This window comes from Castor canadensis, chromosome 5 (genome assembly GCF_047511655.1).
Source record: "Castor canadensis chromosome 5, mCasCan1.hap1v2, whole genome shotgun sequence".
Lineage (NCBI taxonomy): Eukaryota > Metazoa > Chordata > Mammalia > Rodentia > Castoridae > Castor > Castor canadensis.
Genome location: NC_133390.1, coordinates 154251 through 171187, shown reverse-complemented (window position 1 = coordinate 171187; position 16937 = coordinate 154251). Strand labels below are relative to the sequence as shown.

The 16937-nt window shown below is 46.7% G+C and overlaps 1 protein-coding gene across 6 annotated transcripts in view; it reads left to right on the top strand.

Annotated features, from left to right (window-relative positions):
* The window catches only part of Dip2a (disco interacting protein 2 homolog A), a 119390-nt gene that overhangs the window by 70878 nt on the left and 31575 nt on the right, over positions 1-16937 (top strand). For 4 of the 6 annotated variants that reach the window (XM_074072449.1, XM_074072446.1, XM_074072447.1 and 1 more), the window contains 10 exons: positions 1076-1215; positions 2865-3001; positions 3369-3449; positions 4296-4423; positions 6612-6726; positions 8068-8269; positions 9086-9195; positions 9323-9403; positions 11913-12036; positions 16790-16911. In XM_074072449.1, coding sequence (XP_073928550.1) covers positions 1076-1215; positions 2865-3001; positions 3369-3449; positions 4296-4423; positions 6612-6726; positions 8068-8269; positions 9086-9195; positions 9323-9403; positions 11913-12036; positions 16790-16911 — 1240 coding nt within the window. The other 2 variants (XM_074072450.1, XM_074072451.1) reach the window with 2 other exon arrangements.

Here is a 16937-nt window from a genome sequence, read left to right as displayed (position 1 = left end):
TGCTTCTTCCCAAATCAAGGTCTTGCCATCCCATCCTTAGCACAGTAAAAAAGCTTACAACAGAGAAACTAACTGTTCCTGATTAGAGGGTGGGCCCACTGGCCAAGGGGGACAATCTCCTTGCTCAGCCTGAGCCTTCCCTGCCCACAAAGGCCCAAGTTGCTCAAGTGACTGTTTTCCTTTGTATTGCCTGTTGCAGTTTGGAGGATGGTACGTGTGTATTTCATTCACACGCACAGGTAATATATGCTTACAAATATGGAATATTAAGTAACTTCATCCTTGGCAACTGTCACTCCTTATTGCCTTGTTCTTGTTCTTTGTGACTTATCTGCTCGTTGGTGTCTTTTTTTTTTTTTTAATGGGACTGGAATTTGAATGCAGGGCTTTGCTCTTGCAAAGCAGGTGCTCTGCCACTTGAGCTACACCTTCAGTCCATTTTGCTCTGGTTATTTTGGAAATGGGGACTCTCAGACTATTTGGCTAGGCTGGCCTTGAACTTTGATTCTTCCAATCTCAGCCTCCCAAGTAGCTAGGATTGCAGGTATTACAGGACACCGAGCGGTAGTGTCATTTTTTTCTGCTGTCCTTTGTTTCTTACTGGCTCCGAAGAACAAAAGTCATTATCCAAGCTCTCTATGGGCCGGGGCATGGAAGGCCGATAGTGTGCATGGAGATGGTGTCTGCCTGCACACAGCATCAGGATCCTGCCCCTGGTCCCTCAGAGTAGACTGGCATAGGCTTCATCACAGCACATTCTGCTCACCTGGGGCTCCAGGCGAGCATCCCAAGATAACCAACTGAAAGCTGAATCACCTTTGATAACCTCCCTTGGAAATCACAGTGTCACTTCTGCCATTACATGCCCAACTTCCAGTGGGAGGGGTGTCAAGGGCATATTGTCGAGGGGCAGTGGTTTGCAGACATTGATCTGAGTGCTTTAGATCACAGAGTTCTCACAGGTCTGTGATACAGAGCAGGTGATTCAGCGCGGAACTGTACTGCAGGCAAGGCAGGCCCTCAGCCATCTCCCCTGAAGTGCCTTCATCATTGGCCTTTTGCTGCTCTTGCCTAGGCCACCAGATCTGGGAGGACCTGCTCCAAGAAAAGCTGTGCTGTCAATGAATGGCCTGAGCTATGGTGTGATCAGAGTTGACACCGAGGAGAAACTGTCAGTCCTAACTGTTCAGGATGTTGGCCAGGTGATGCCTGGAGGTAAGAAGCAGTAGAGCACGTCTGCCTCCTGTACTGACTGACACAACAAAATGGCACAAATGCTCCAAGCTTTGTGGTCACACTCTACAAGCAGGCCTGCAAGCCAAATATTTCTCAAAAGCATTTTCCAATTTGTATTTTTTGTATTCAGTTTGAAGATGAGCTGAAACCCACAAGTGCGTGTGTGGTCTCTAAAGCCAACATGCAGTTCTCTGGTGTTGGGGTGATGGAGGTGATGGCTTGCTTGCTGTACATCAGGCTTAGTCCTCCTGCCTCACATTTAATCCCTGACAACCTAAATGAAGCACTTCTGAGGTCTTATTCCTAGAAACAGAGTGCTATTTCTTACTCAGTCACCCCAACCCCAGTGCCGTCCAGCCTGTCCCAGAGGTATGGTCCTGTGTCCTGCCTTAGGCTGACATCTGCTTCATAGGCAGCCTCACTGACAGGCCCAGAGCTGCTTTTGTGCTGTGTAGGGGGCTCCAGAGGGAGAGGCCATGGGCAGTGCTGGACAACCCAGCCAGCCCTGACCAGCTGTGTGTGGGCAGAGGTAGAACTACTTGGAATGAAGCTAGAGGGTTAAACCGTGGCTTCTATTTCCATTTTTAGACATATTATATTACTTTCTGCCTATAATTTTATCCCCAAAAGGAATCATAGTCTTGTAGAATGCTTGAATGTGTGAATAAAACATTTTTAGAAATTGTAGAGAGCTGGATGTGGTGGTGCATGCCTGTGATTCCAGCACTCAGGAGGCTGAGGCAGGATTGACACAGCAAGACCTTGTCTCAACAAAACAAAATACCAGAGTGTTTTTTACTTGCTATGACAAAGTATAAGTAACTTATAAATATTGATGAAAATTGTGATAAAAATTATTTTGAATAATATGAATGGTGTTCATAGTTGTGCTCACCTTCATTATTAGTGTAACATGGATACGAAAGACATACATGCACATGCCTCCACGTGTTCTCTGTTTTCTGGGTCCCTCCACAGTCCCTGGCTATGTCTCAGTTGGCTGGACTTAACTGCTATGCTCTGTCATAATGATACCTTGTGTCAGCAATTCTATAGCTTTCTGCCCTGTGGCGTTAGTATTTACAACACTATGAATTACATTTGTGGCAATTTGTGCCTATGTGACTTTAAATCCATCCTGTGCGCACCTGACAGTGTTGCTGTGGAGTTGATGCTGCCAGAAGGGTAGAACAAATAGGCAACCCTCTACTTGTCTCTGCCTGTGGGAGGGAGCATATTCTGTTGGCCAGGTTTCATTATGTGAAAGATGTGGTATGCTTTTTAATCACCTCACATTGCTCTATTTATTTATTTCCTTCCTTCCTTCCTTACTTATTTACTTATTTATGGTGCTGGAGATGGAACCCAGGGCCTCATGCATGCTAGGCAAGTGCTCTACCACTGAGCCACAACACCAGCCCTCACATTGCTTGTAAATAATGTTATATATCATATAAAGACTTAATGACTTGTGGAGCATGTATAACCCATACCATAAATCTCCTTACAAGAGCTTTCTACATGTGTAGTGTCTTGTTTCCATAACTTCAAATACAGCAACAAGTAAATCTTTGTGAATGATCCAGTTAATAAATTCTTGGTGATTTGAATTTGTGTTCTCTGTTTAGCTAGTGCCTGTGTAGTGAAGGTAGAAGGCCCCCCTTATCTTTGTAAAACCGATGAAGTTGGAGAGATCTGTGTTGACTCTATTGCGACTGGGACAGCATACTATGGATTGCTTGGAATCACAAAGAATGTGTTTGAGGTTTGTTCCTTTTCCTGATCTGTGTGTTGAAATGTAATTCCATGAACATGGAAGGGTCTCGGGGGTTCACAGACAGAGGACCCTCCATGCAGAGGGAGGGAGAATAGGAAAACCATATCCTAGAGCTGAGCTTACATGCCCTGAGGGCCTGCACAGCTTTGGTCAACACAAAGGCACTGGCATGAGGGACACTGAGTCCTGCCCAGGTGCTGTATCTACTCAGTGGAGCAGTCAAACTAGGATAATAGGCCATGGTGGCTCAGACTGTGAGAGCCTCTTCACTCTAGACTACAGGTGGTGTGGGTGGGGCTGAGCTTTCCTGCCTGCCCATTGGGCCTTTCTGACATCTTTCCCCTTGCTCTGGCAGACTGTCCCAGTCACTGAGGGAGGAGTCCCTGTCTCTGAGAGGCCTTTCACCAGGACAGGCCTGCTGGGCTTCATCGGGCCTGTGAGTATGTCCTCATGTACCAACATGGCAGCTGGGGATATTGGGCAGGGATAAGGAACCCCTCATCTCAGACTGGGATATCCTAGGTGGGCTCTTATTTTTTTTTTTATGATACTGGGATTTGAACTCAGCACTTGCTATGCAGATGCTCTACCACTTGAGCCATATCCCCACTCCCCAGGCGGGTTCTTATACTTGCTGCTGATGATTTCCTGTGTGACCTCGATCAGTCATGCTGACCACCCCTGCCATTGCCCAGCTATGTTCAGGGCCATCCTCACCTCTGTGAGATCAGCCCACAGACCTGCCTGCACCTGGGCCCTGAGCAGGGGTCGGTGGGGGATTAGAATGGTTTTTTTTAATACCAACAGAATAAGCTGGGAGGCATATGTGTATTCAGTGGTACCAATGGATACCATTTTGGATGTCTAAGATATTTACAAATAGATACTTTTGTACTATCTTAGCCTGCTGGTTCTCAGCAGATCCTTCCCCAGATTTGGTTGTTGCAGCTTATGGGAGGAGAGTGCTCCTGGCTCTAGTGGGTGTTTGGAGGCCAGGGCACTGCTCAGTGTCCTCAGTGCACAGGTGACTGGTTCCTTCAGTAGCATGATTAGTCCACAGGCCATGCTGCCATGACTGGAATCCTGCCTTCATCCATAGCTTTATGCCCTCTGAGCCCTTCTCATGCTGACATCTGCCTCCCCGTGCCTCCTGTCACACAGTCCTCCCCACTTGACTTGATGCTGAAGGGTGCATGTGGCTTGTTTGACCCCCTGTCTGTGAGGTATTGAATTCTATGCAGCCAGCTCCTTCTTGTGGGATCTGATCACAGCCTTCCCTCAGGATAACCTTGTCTTCATTGTGGGCAAGCTGGATGGACTGATGGTTGTGGGAGTTCGCAGACACAACGCAGACGATGTTGTGGCCACCGCTCTGGCTGTGGAGCCCATGAAGTTTGTCTACAGAGGCAGGTGATGCGCTGCGAGTCCCCATGCATGGGTTTCAGATCCTTCCTGTACTTAAAATTTTGGAAGTCTGGGCAGGAGCAGTAAATCTGAATTTACAAAACCTAAAACTGTTTGTACTTTAGAAGAACCTAACAAAAATGTTTGTAGCAGTGGTAGCAGAGTTATGTCCTCACTTGTTCAGAGTTCATTCAGTTCCTTAAGAGAACAAGGTCCAAGTGTGTAATTGGGCTAGGGAGCAAGGAGATAGTCAGTGGCAGGGAAAAGCTGAGTAGACAGCAGGGGTTCCACTTCTTCATAGTCACAGAAATGCAGATTAAAGCACATCAGTGCTGTTTTCTGTATGAAACCTCCAAAAGCAAATTCTTGTCCAATAAGTTTTAGGGAGAAACACTGCACCCTTCATTGCTCCTGGGATAAAAACCCACTCAGCTTCTCTACATTTGTTAAGAACCTTAGAGACTCTCATTCCTGTTGAACAAGTAACTAGACCTCTGGGCCTGTGACACAATAAGAGGGTCCTGGAGGAGAGCTCATCCTGCTCTTTCACTCCTCAAAAGCTCTCTGTCCTGGAGGAAGCCCTTCTCCTAACTGGTGCCTTTTTAAATGTAATTCTTCTCAAGGAGTGCCTTTTGTTGTTCAAGCTAGGGTACCTGTGAGCCAGACCGGGGCCCTGCCTTTGAATATACCTTAAAGGAATCACTAAGGAATCCTGCCAGATGGGTAAAGGTGGCCATAGCCCAGAGCATGAACACCTTGCCAGTGACCTCCCCCACACAGCAGAAGCGGGGCATTGTTGATACAGGTGTCTATGGGGATGATGTCAAGGAAGCCCAACCTGCTTCCATGGTGAGACAGGAGACCGCCTGCTTGCATGGCCAACTGTGTCTAAGCAGGCCTGCTAGAGTGAGGCTAGCCTGAGTAACGCACTGGTGCATGGGCTGATTGCATCTTCAGACAATGAAGAGCTAAGGAATACTGAAACCTAGGAATGAAAACACAGCCAGTTGCATATGGGTGCTATTGGGAAGGGAGTAGTGAAGAATATTAGCAACATGAAATAAGACCAAGAATTTATAACAGAGTGACTGTTCTATCAGAACACAGCAGATAAGATAAATAAAATAAATACACCTGGAGAATGAATTGAGAATGTAGAAAATCAGATTAGGAAACAACTCCAGAAATAAAAGAAAGTTGAAAAGAATTATAAAAAGAGATGGGAGGGATGGGCATCCAGATGGCCTGGCAAGGCCTATCTGTGGCACAGGCCCCTGGCGCATCATGTCTGTCCATTCTTACAGCAAACGATGAGGAAGCCATGCAGAACTTGGCAGAACTCCCCATGGTGGAGCTGATATAAGATGATAACAATGCAGAGATGATTTTAAGTTTTAAATTAGGTTTTATTTCCACCTAAATTGTCACCTAGGCATATAAATTTTAGAAGTTTTGTCACAGAAAGATTCACCTTGAAAACACTTTTGGACAAGGCACTAAGAGAAATGAATTTATAAGAGCTGCAGAGGAATGATAGGAGGGAAAACTCAGCCTTGGAAACAGTCTGTTGGATAAAATAACATATGATGGTGTGTGCAGGGTGTGTGCATACACTTGCCAAAGGCAGAATGAGAGAATATATGTCATAATAACCTGGAGTTAGAATAGTAGATGTACTAGCCTGAGGGGTTTTGTGGGGAAACCAACTTCTTGTCTTCTAAGGGAAAAGAAGAAATATCAACTCAGTCCAAAAGAAGAAAAATGCAACCCAAAAAAAGAAAGGCTTGTGGAAATTCTTAAAGTAAGATAGTACAAACAAGCCCAGATATATCAATCACAATAAACGTGGATAGGTTAACTCATTAGTAAAGAGACTTAATGTGTTGGTCTGAAAAATACAATAGAACTATTAGACAAAAACCTGTGCACAGAGAAATGTATTTCATATGTTAACATTAGAATTAAGGGATTTTTCTTTTTAAAAATGTGCACTTAGCACTGAAGTTCTTTATTTTTTGTGAATTAACACTTACTCCAGCTGTACTCAAGGAGAGTAGAATGGCAGGTCACTTCATGAATTTGCACTAAACAGCCCATTTGCTAAGCTAAACTTTAAACATTGGTGCATCCTGAATTTCGGGAGGAGGAGCATCTGTGTCCTCTTGCCGTGTGGTCACTTGTCATCCTCCCTCAGGATCGCTGTGTTCTCTGTGACTGTGCTGCATGATGACCGGATTGTCCTGGTGGCTGAGCAGCGGCCTGATGCCTCAGAGGAGGACAGCTTCCAGTGGATGAGTCGTGTACTGCAGGTGGGCTCTTGGGACTGGATACTCCTGGAGGGGGCTTATGAGTAACAGAAGTCACACAGCCCATGCTTCATTGTATTATTTTCCACTCTGTTTTATGATGGAGTATTTCAGATATATCAAATGTAAAGAGAATAGTATATCAGCCTCCAAGTTCCATTACCCAGTTTCATGTCCCATCTGCACCATCAGCAATACCATCCACATCTTAAAAATTAGCATTAATTTACCCATACAATTAACTCTCTAGTCACTGTTTAAATTTCCCTATCGTCTAATGATCATTTGGTTTCTTAGGCCAAGAACAAAACAAAGTCATAAATTATGATTGGTGGGGATATTCTTTTTCAGGCCTTTTTAGCCTGTAGACTCCTCGTCTGTCATTTTTCTTCAGTTTTTTACTGGAGAAAATAGGTTGTTTGTCCAGTAGCATTTCCCCAGCCTGACTTCTGCCCACTGCATATTGTGTGCATTGAATGTGTCTCCTGTGGTTCCTGTTCATTGATGGCTGGATCTGGAGATTTGATTGGCGTCAGGGTCAGTCTCCTGGCAAAACTTCTCTAGAAGGTGACACCTGGAATTCTACAATCCTCTCTGCTTGGTGCTCTGTATCCTGTGCCCATGACCTGTTGACTTAGCTGTGGTACAATGTTGATTCTGTTGTTCCTTCTTTATCATCAGTTGGATCAGCCAGCTGTTGCCCCAGGCCAGGTTGTGCAGGAAAACCAAGTGGAAGGTGGATTTCAAAGGAACAAATCTGAGAAGTGACCCTGAGTTTAGTTGGTTTGTTTCATCATTAGCTAATGGATTTAAATACCTTGGCTCTGTTTGTAGCTATGGTTTTTATCTTTCAGAAGACAGTGGGAGACTCTTGACAGATGCTGTGGTCTCTGGGGTTTCTGAGCAGAACCAAGCAGCTCAGAGGCACAGGGCACTTATACTGTGTGGCCAAGTATCAGATATTGGAGGCCACTGTCTGCACTCTCATTGTTACTGCCTTAGTCACTGTGTGTCTGCCCTTGTTTGTGTGCATGTGATCTGTGTGTGTGTATCCCCTTATCTGTGTGCATACACATTGTGTGTGTGTGTATGTGTTTCCCCTTGCCTGCATTGTTTTGTGTGTCTCCTCATTCTTAGTTAACACAGGAGGTATGTATGTGTATCCACTCTTTCTTAGTTAAATGTTAGAAACATGCACACTCTTCATCATCTCTCATTTCACAAATTCTGAAGGTCAGTTTTACTCCTGGGCTCTGGACCTGCATTTTCTCCCAGGGTCTCCTCTTCCAGTTTGTCCCTGCCCTGTGCTGCCTGCATATGCTCATTAGGGTCCTTACCTTCTAGGCCATCGACAGCATCCACCAGGTGGGTGTGTACTGTCTGGCACTGGTTCCTGCCAACACTTTGCCCAAGGCTCCTCTTGGAGGGATTCACATCTCTGAAACCAAACAGCGCTTTCTGGAAGGGACACTTCACCCATGCAATGTGCTGATGTGCCCTCACACCTGTGTCACCAACCTCCCCAAACCACGTCAGAAGCAGCCAGGTTAGTTGTATCTAATGACAGGACTCATCAGTCTTAAAATAGAGATAAGCCACAATCATGGTTAGATCCTACAGAAGTAGCTCCTCATGTCTGGGGCTAGGCTTAAAGGTCAGAGTGATGCTTCTGGAACTGAACCAGGAATGAGGGGACTTTGCCATGTCACCTGTGTGGTGGTTGAACCAATTTTAATGGTAAATTCAAGGTGGCATCCTAGCTGTAGACAGCTAGAGGTGGCTTCCTGGAGACAGAAGTGATGCCCAGGAGAGTACTTTGACTTCCTCAAAAGAAGCAGAGGCTGGTCACAGCTGTGCCGTGAGCCAGCTTGCCTGTTTTCAGAGCCAGCTGCCGTTACAGCTGCCCTGTAACTTGCCCTGGAGTCAACGGGACCTCAGAAAGTCTCTCAAAGTCAACTTCCTGCCATTTTAGACACTTAAAAACTAGATTATCTATTACATATAAGCTTGTATTGCTTTGGTGATGTAAACTTTTAGTGCAAGAGCTAATCTTTCTTTTGCTAATAACTGGACCTATAAAGTATCACTAAAATATATTTCGTTAACATTTAATTTTTTGATTTATATATAAAACCATAAAATAGTTAAGGAATTTGACTGAAGTTCCCAGATATATGCTTTGTAGTAAAGTACTCAATGTGGCACAGTTTATATTTAAGAGAGATTCTCTTTGTCACTCAACATAAATCTTGTGGTTAGTTTTCTGAATACTTGTATTTTAACTAACTCAGGTGTGTTTCAAAATAACAAATACAGTAGAGTCATGTGATGAATCATCCTCTCCCTCGGAATCTATTTCTAGAGGTTGGACCAGCCTCAATGATCGTCGGGAACCTGGTTGCTGGGAAGAGAATTGCACAGGCCTCTGGGAGAGAGCTGGCCCACCTGGAAGACAGTGACCAGGCACGGAAGGTAGTGGGTGCTTCCTGGGGGTGTTGGGCTGTCCTTGAGCTCTAGGGAGGGAAACTGTTGGCCCCTGGGGGAGACAGCCTTCAGCTCCAGTGCTGACCTAGTGCTGAGCCCACCCCCCTCTACGCAGTTCCTGTTCCTGGCTGATGTGCTGCAGTGGAGGGCTCACACCACTCCTGACCACCCACTGTTCCTGCTGTTGAATGCCAAGGTGAGAGCAGGGCTGCACCTCGGCTACAAAGGGGACTCTTGTGGCCTTTCCAGTTTGTCGTTTCAGTGTCCTCATTTCTTTCATGTTCAGAGATTAGCATTTCTTTAGGCTTTTGGCCCCTTGTCTGGCATTGTTCTCTCTGCACGCTGCTTTCCTTACAGAACTCTTATCATTTGTGCAGTTCAGACAACAGTCTTTCTGTGATTTTGTGTTTAGCAGAAAAATTCTAATCAGATCCATTTTTTATAAAACAGTATGCATGTAAATACTCCTAAGTTTGTGAGGTAAAACTTAGCATTTAGACTTTCTGCATCAGCTTATGGCTTTGAAATGACAAATCCCACTTAACTGCCTGAGCCTGCTGCTGGTGTGTGATTGGAAAATTCACTCTCACATATTCTGAATGCCTGTGAGGGTGCTTCACATTGTACTAGGAGTGTCTAGGATGTAAAGAAGGAAGTGCCACATGTTGCAGTGTGAGCAGGAATATAAAACCTGCAATGGTGAGCACCCTGCACGAGTTCCTGTCAGCTGAGCAGGGACCATGCGAAAGTGGCTTCTGATGCTGCTTTCTCAGTCAGAGTTGGGTGTTTTGTTTTGGTTGAAATAAAACCGTGCAGCCTAAGCTGGCCTTGAACATGTGATCCTTCTGCCTAACTCAAGTACTGAGAATACAAATGTGCATCACTGTGCCTGGCTCATTCAGAGATATTTATTAATGCCCACTGTGTGCAGAGTATGTGAAAGACAGCAAGGACCTCTGATCACAGGACACTTAAATGTAGACACCAAATCCCACGAGAGAGAGAGAGAGAGAGAGACTATCTTGTTTTCTGGTGTATCACAATAAACATAACTCTTACAAGTGAATTCTAAAACATACAGATAGCCAACAATTAATAGTCGTCCAAGATGTAGTCAACTTGTGGTGAGAACCTCAAGATCAGTGAGAAGTGACAGAGTGCTGGGGATGGGGTTCCAAATGAGGGCAAGAGTAGCTCAGCTACAGAGCTCTGAATCAGTGATACATGGTAGGCTTAAGTTGGGGAGTTGAGGCTCAGGGGAATGATGCAGGACACATAAGAGGCCAGGGCAGGTGCATTCTTTTATCCCGGTGGTGCAAAGGGATGCCCTGGTCCAGACTGACTGGCTGGGAACATGATGTGGTTCACAATTATGGGTAATTCTCTAGACTGTAAAAAGATGAGATGGGAAGCTAGGAACAAGGGTGGAGTGAGACCACAGAGAAACAGAGGTGGGCAAACATGGGTGCTCATGATGGACAAGGAAGCCACCAAGTGGGGAGGAGCAAGAACGCTGACTCAGCTTACCTGTGGGGAGACTGCCGAGCTCCATGGAGACATCAGGCCCAAAAGACCAGAACTGGCCCTCTCCAAATCCACTCCATACTTCTGCTCAGAGTCATTCTTAAGCTTCCACCTTTCTTTAGGTTCATCCACCTTCTATAGAGTTAGATTGTCACTGGATCCCCAAGAATATGCTGCCCTTTTACCCAGGAGGAACCTGTGGCAGTGCAGGTGGCAGCTGTGGCACAGGTGGCCCCAGACCATGGGAGTCTCAGAGCCACGTAAACCCCATGCCTGCAGGGCCCTTGCCCTCACATAGACTGGCAAGGCTGTGAAGTATGGACTTGGAATCTGATTGGAGCTAGTGTTTGCCTTATTGCCTGGGAACAAAGGAGAGGTTCATTCCCTGCTCTCCCTTGTACTATCTGCTGTCAGAAGAAGCCACCAATTGAGAAGTGAGGATTTGTGATGCCACTTTGGCCTGCCCTGGAGTTTTATGATTATTAGGTTGACTTTCACTTAAAGGCTGTGAGGCCTGGCTGTCCCAGGTTCAGGGGAGAGGAGTTCATGGCAGGGTAGGGACTGCGGGAGTTGGTGTGCACCAAACTGGTCACAGCCAGCCACAGGACGGAAGGAGCTGCTGCAGTTGCAGCTAGACACCACATGGGCACCTCCAGTAAGTAGGTTGCAGAAGGACACAGGCTGCTCAGAGTCATGTAGTTTGTTTACTGTTTATGATTTGTTCACTGATACTGCATGCAGGGTGACAATTGCTCTTGGGAGACGGGAAAGAATTGGCAGGTGATCTGTAGGTGGCTTCAAGCACAGTGACAAGGATTTATTTCAAAAGAGGGAGACTGAAGCATGATAGGATGTTATCAGAGAAAAGAACCTGGATACTTGTTATATTATTCTTTGAAATGTATTTGAGATAATTTTTGTCAGGTAGGGTAAAAGTGTTTTGTAATTGAAGTGACTCTGTCTGGGATGAGCAGGGTACCAGCCCCTTCGGGCTCCATTGGGACCACTCAGAGGTGCCCATCCCTCTGTTGCAGCAGCTGACAGACACCAGCATTATCCAGGCCTGACATAACTGGTTCCTGATTACAGGAGCTGGGTTTGTAGAGACTACACACAGTCCCTGGATAAATGCTGTCCATCTGCATGCATCTATACACTGACAAGCTTGATTGCCTTCTCAGGGCACAGTCACCAGCACTGCCACCTGTGTCCAACTGCACAAAAGGGCTGAAAGGGTGGCAGCTGCTCTGATGGAGAAGGGGAGACTGGATGCAGGGGACCACGTGGCTTTGGTTTACCCCCCAGGTAAGTACACACCTGGGACCTCTCCTCCCCCACATGCTGCCTCACCTCAAATGCCAGTGGGAGCCTCCTGTGGCTGGCCCATGACTCCTCTGGGCTGGTGGCTTCCTTGCCATTGAGCGGCAGGTGCTCAGGCCCATCCTGTGCTTCCCACCCCAGGGCTGGGGTGTGCCTTCCCCAGGCACCATTCTGATGGGGGGCACCAATTGCTGTTGGCTGCTGTGGCTAGTAGGCCTTTTCAGTGAGCAGAGCCAGAACTCCAAGTAAATATGACTCAGTCTCTTAGGGACACAATGGTTCCTGATTCTCGCAGTTCATTCCCTCCAACTCAGGTTCAGGACTATAAGTGTTACTAATTCTCCTCTACAGAATTTCTTCCTTTGCACCCAAGACTCCTGAGTGATCAGGATAGAGGTGGCAGGATTGGAATTTCCCACACCCCTCCTTACATGCAGCATTCTTCATATAACGTCAGTGAGACCACAACCACCTCTGGTTTTCAAGAACAAGTGGAGGTTTTTGGCATGTGCTCACTTGCCCTCTTTTTATTGCTACGGCAGACCTGTTTTCAGAGGATGGATGGCTGCTGTCCTCTCTTCACTCCTGCTTGAGTTTAGTTCCACTTGTATCCCTGCATCATGTTCTCCCTCAGCCATCTGTCCCTGTGCCCAGCCGTCATCTGAAGCTCCTTTTTCAGACCAGTTCCTCTGGGAGGCATGCTTGTTGATAAGTCTGTCAGTACACCTGCAATGGAAAGTCACTTCTGGCTCAAGCTATCTTTCTCTGAGTATGTGGAGCCCTCACCTGTCTTCTGCTGCCCCCTGGTCAATGACAGTCTCGCTTCTTTCACTCAGGCATCGCTTGCTGGGTTTGCCTCAGTGGAAACAGGTCTTGTCCACTTTTTCTTCGGAGTCCTGATATGGATTGTTCTGGGTCAAATGTATCTTGTACAGGGCCTCTTTGAACATGAGAAATCATGACTTTTGTTTAATTCAAGAACATTTTCTTGGATCATTGTTTTTCCACTGTATTTTCTTCCTTTGCTTTTCTTTATGTACTTTTCTTCCTTCCATTCATGAATGAGGTCTTTATCTGTCTTCAGTAACTGTAATTTATTTTATTTACTTATTTTTTTGGTGGTACTGGGGTTAGAGCTCAGGGCCTCCCACTTGCTGGGCAAGTGCTCTAACCCTTGAGCCACGCCCCTAGCCCTTTTTGCATTAGTTATTTTCTTGGAAAGGGTCTTGCACTTTTGCTCAGGCCAGCTGTGACCACAACCCACGTACATATCCCTCCTTTGCAGCTGGAATTACAGGCACACACCATGATTCCCTGATTATTGGTTGAGATAGGGTCTCACTAACTTTTTTTTGTCTGAACTGGCCTTGAACCACAATCCTCTCAATTTCCATCTCTCAAGGAGATGGAGTACAGGCATGCACCACTATTCCCAGTCCTCTTTTCAATCATCTCTTTCCTACTCAATTTCATTTTAAATGTCTTCTCTTTTATCTTAAGGCTTTATCTGTCATCTTGGGCTTCTTCAAATTCCATTTTTGTTTTGAAATGATTTTTAAAATTTTTGGTTTCTAATTCTATCATTATGTATTATATCATTTTCTTACTGCATTTCGGCACATTTTGAAAGAGACAGTTGTGATTTTGTGTTTTGTGGGTGTCTTTGGCACGCTTCTCTGTGTGGGTGATGATAGTCTGCTTTGCATTCTTATAACTGCTTCCCGAAACTCTGGCTGTGTCCCTCCCCGGTTTTGTCCTTTCTGTCTCACTCCTTCATGCTGTTTCTCAGTCCTCCATTGGCCATCTCCTGCAGTGCTGCCTCCTCCTGGATTGAGTGGCTGCCTAGGTTCCCACAGGCACTGGTTGTGGTCAGTGAATGGATGGACAATTCCTGCAACTGCAACATCCCTCTCCTGCTCTCTGATCAGACCCACAGCATGTGAGGACAAGATGCCAGTGTTCTTCCTAAGGTGCTCACTTTATTATCCCTCCCTTGTCTGTCTCTCCTATCCTACGTCTCACTCCCATCCCTGTCCATACTGAGATTCCTAGAGGATTCCCACTACTCTTCTCTTAGCACATATCCTTGGCATGGCCCTTGTCCTTCCCTCTCCCCTTCTCTGTTGCAAAAATAAATATAGCCAGACATAAGAGACAGTGGTGAAAGCATATTTTGTTAAGTGATTACTGACGGTGGAAGAGAAGGACACCAGAGAAGTGAACAAGGACAAAGCCTGGCAAGTTTTACAGCCGGAGCCACCTGTCCGTCAGGACTCTGCCCTCCTGTGGATGGGGACAGAAGCCCTGTCCTGGATTCCTTTTCCAAGGATGAGCTGTCAGGTCCTGAGGAGACCTGCTGAGCTACCAGAAATGCTCATGCACAACCTAAAAGCTCCAAACTGGTGGTCAGGATCAGTGCACAGTGGCTTCCTCTGAAGGCATCCAAATGTGAGACTCTGCCTCATGCTGCTGGATACTGAAGCTGGATGCAGTGGTGGGGTGCCTGCCCTGGTCCATCCCAACCTCTCAGTTCTGTTTGTTTGCTGTTCAGCTGTCATCAAGTGGTACACTGATCAGGTCTCCCTGATCTGACACCTGGTGGCACACTCTGGGAGCCTGTCTGGCACCGACAAGTCACACCGCAGCTGGGACACGAGTCTCTAATGGCACTTCTCATGGTTGGGTATCAGGCTTGTTGGGTGATTACACCAGTCGCATTTGTCCCATGTGTGTTTGCTGTTATGTTGTTTAGAAGCATGTGGTTTTTTTGTTTTTCTGGGTTTTTTTTTAGTGACTTCAGGGTTCTGGAGTGCTCCTTGCATGTGCCCGATGTGGTCTGCTCTGTCCTTGCCCCCTGGATCTTCTACTCTCACTCCTCCTGTGACAGATACTCTGCTCTGCCACAGCCTTCCCTCCTTCTCTGACTTTGGAGGTCCTCAGCTCACTTTTGGGTCTGCCACCCACATCATGGCTCTTCCGTACTGACTTCCTTCCATGCTTTTACGCTGTTATATACTTGCCTGATCACTTGTTTGAGTTCAGTGAGGACCACCCTTCTTTGTTTTATCTGGTAGATGTAGTAGTGCACTTGGCACTTCCTCTGTGGTGGACATCTCTGCTCAGTCACTCAGCGACGGTGTCAGCTTGGTTTATTTCTTGATGTACCCCCTTCATACTGAAAATACTCCAGAACCCCCACCAGAATTACCTGTTCCTCACATTCTTTCTAGTCCTCGTGTGTGGGATTGCTTTCCCCAGGGATGGCTGCAGCTACTGCTCTGCATGTGTCTCCTGGTTCCAGTACACAGGGACTTTATGCAGCCCCTCACTACAGGGCAAGCACCACCCTGACCATGAGAGGAGGTGGAGACTCCAACAAGTTGTAAGTTGGAACTCCTTGCCTGCCATCCCCAAGCACCACAGCATACTGTACAGTGTTGCTCTTCCCTTGGGATCACAGGGCTGCTGGGAGCTACCACTCAGTGCTGCTACCCAGCACATAGGATTGCACCACATACTGGTTTGCAGTTTCTACTGAATGTGTGTCACTTTTGGGTCAGTGTAAAATTGAAAGATCAAAAGTTGGCCCAGAGTAAGTCAAGGGGCCATCTGTACAATTATGATAACAGATTCAGAATGTGAATTGGGGACCTGGTATTGTTCTTTGCTTTTGGGTGTGCTTAATGCTGTTCATACAATTTTTGTTTTGGTGCTAGGGATTGAATTCAGAGTCTCGCACATGCTAGGCAAGCTGAACTCACTCCAGCCCCAAATTTTTAGTGATAAAGTAAAATCTGTGGTGAGGTTCTGCATTTACCTTTAGCGACTTGCCAGCAGGTAGAAAGATTATGGCCACCAGGTCATAGTCCTGGAATTGCTAGGGTGTGCAAACATTTGTAACCCAGCACAGGAGGGTGTGCTATGTGTTTCCTGGGGCATGGGGGACTGAGTTCCTGCCACGTGTTTGCCAGGGATCCAGGAACAAGAAGACCAGCCAGGGAGACCTGGGCACCTTGAGATCCAGGAAGAGACTCCTGGCATAGTACCTGTGGTTTGAGGCCAGTTGGGCAGAGTGCTCTCCTGAGGGAGCCACCTGGCTGTTGGAAACTGTAACCTGATAAAATCCTCCGCGATTGGAACCGCCAGATGCAAATGCATTTCTCATATCCAAGAAACATGTTCTCCAATTATACTGACTTTGGAAAACAGGTTTTAAGCATGGCATGACTTTTCCCTAAACTTTAATTATGGGGAATTTAAACCAGAAAAGCTGGAAGAGCAGTGATTGATCATCTTTGGCCTGGTATGGGTGAGGTAACAGAAAACCCGGGGCCCACACCAGGGTCTCTCAGCCCATGAAGGTCTGGAAGTGTGGCTCTTTTGCTATGGCTGAGGGAACTTGTGTTGCAGATAGCTTGTCTTAAAAGGTTTTCCTCTGGAATCTTTGTATGCAGACCTGCCCAGCCCTTCCCAGTGCCCAGGTCTCCCTCCCACTGCACAGGGCAGCACATTGGGCTCCCAATGTCTCCAGTCCCTGCCACCATGACCCCTCTACTTCATGGCCCTCCGGGGTGTAAATACCTTATCATTTTGGAGTCAATCATTGCTGTATCACAAGGAAACCATGCTTGATTCTCCTTTGTCTGTCTATGGACAGATGTTTTAGGCCATCCTTATGAGCCTGGACTTAATAACCATGCTCTGAGCCCTGTGCTAACCATCTGCCCTGTATCCCCAGGCGTGGACCTCATCGCTGCATTCTATGGCTGTCTGTACTGTGGCTGTGTGCCCGTCACTGTGCGGCCCCCACATCCCCAGAACCTTGGCACCACGCTGCCCACTGTGAAGATGATTGTGGAGGTGCGCTTTCTCTGCTGGCAGGCCAG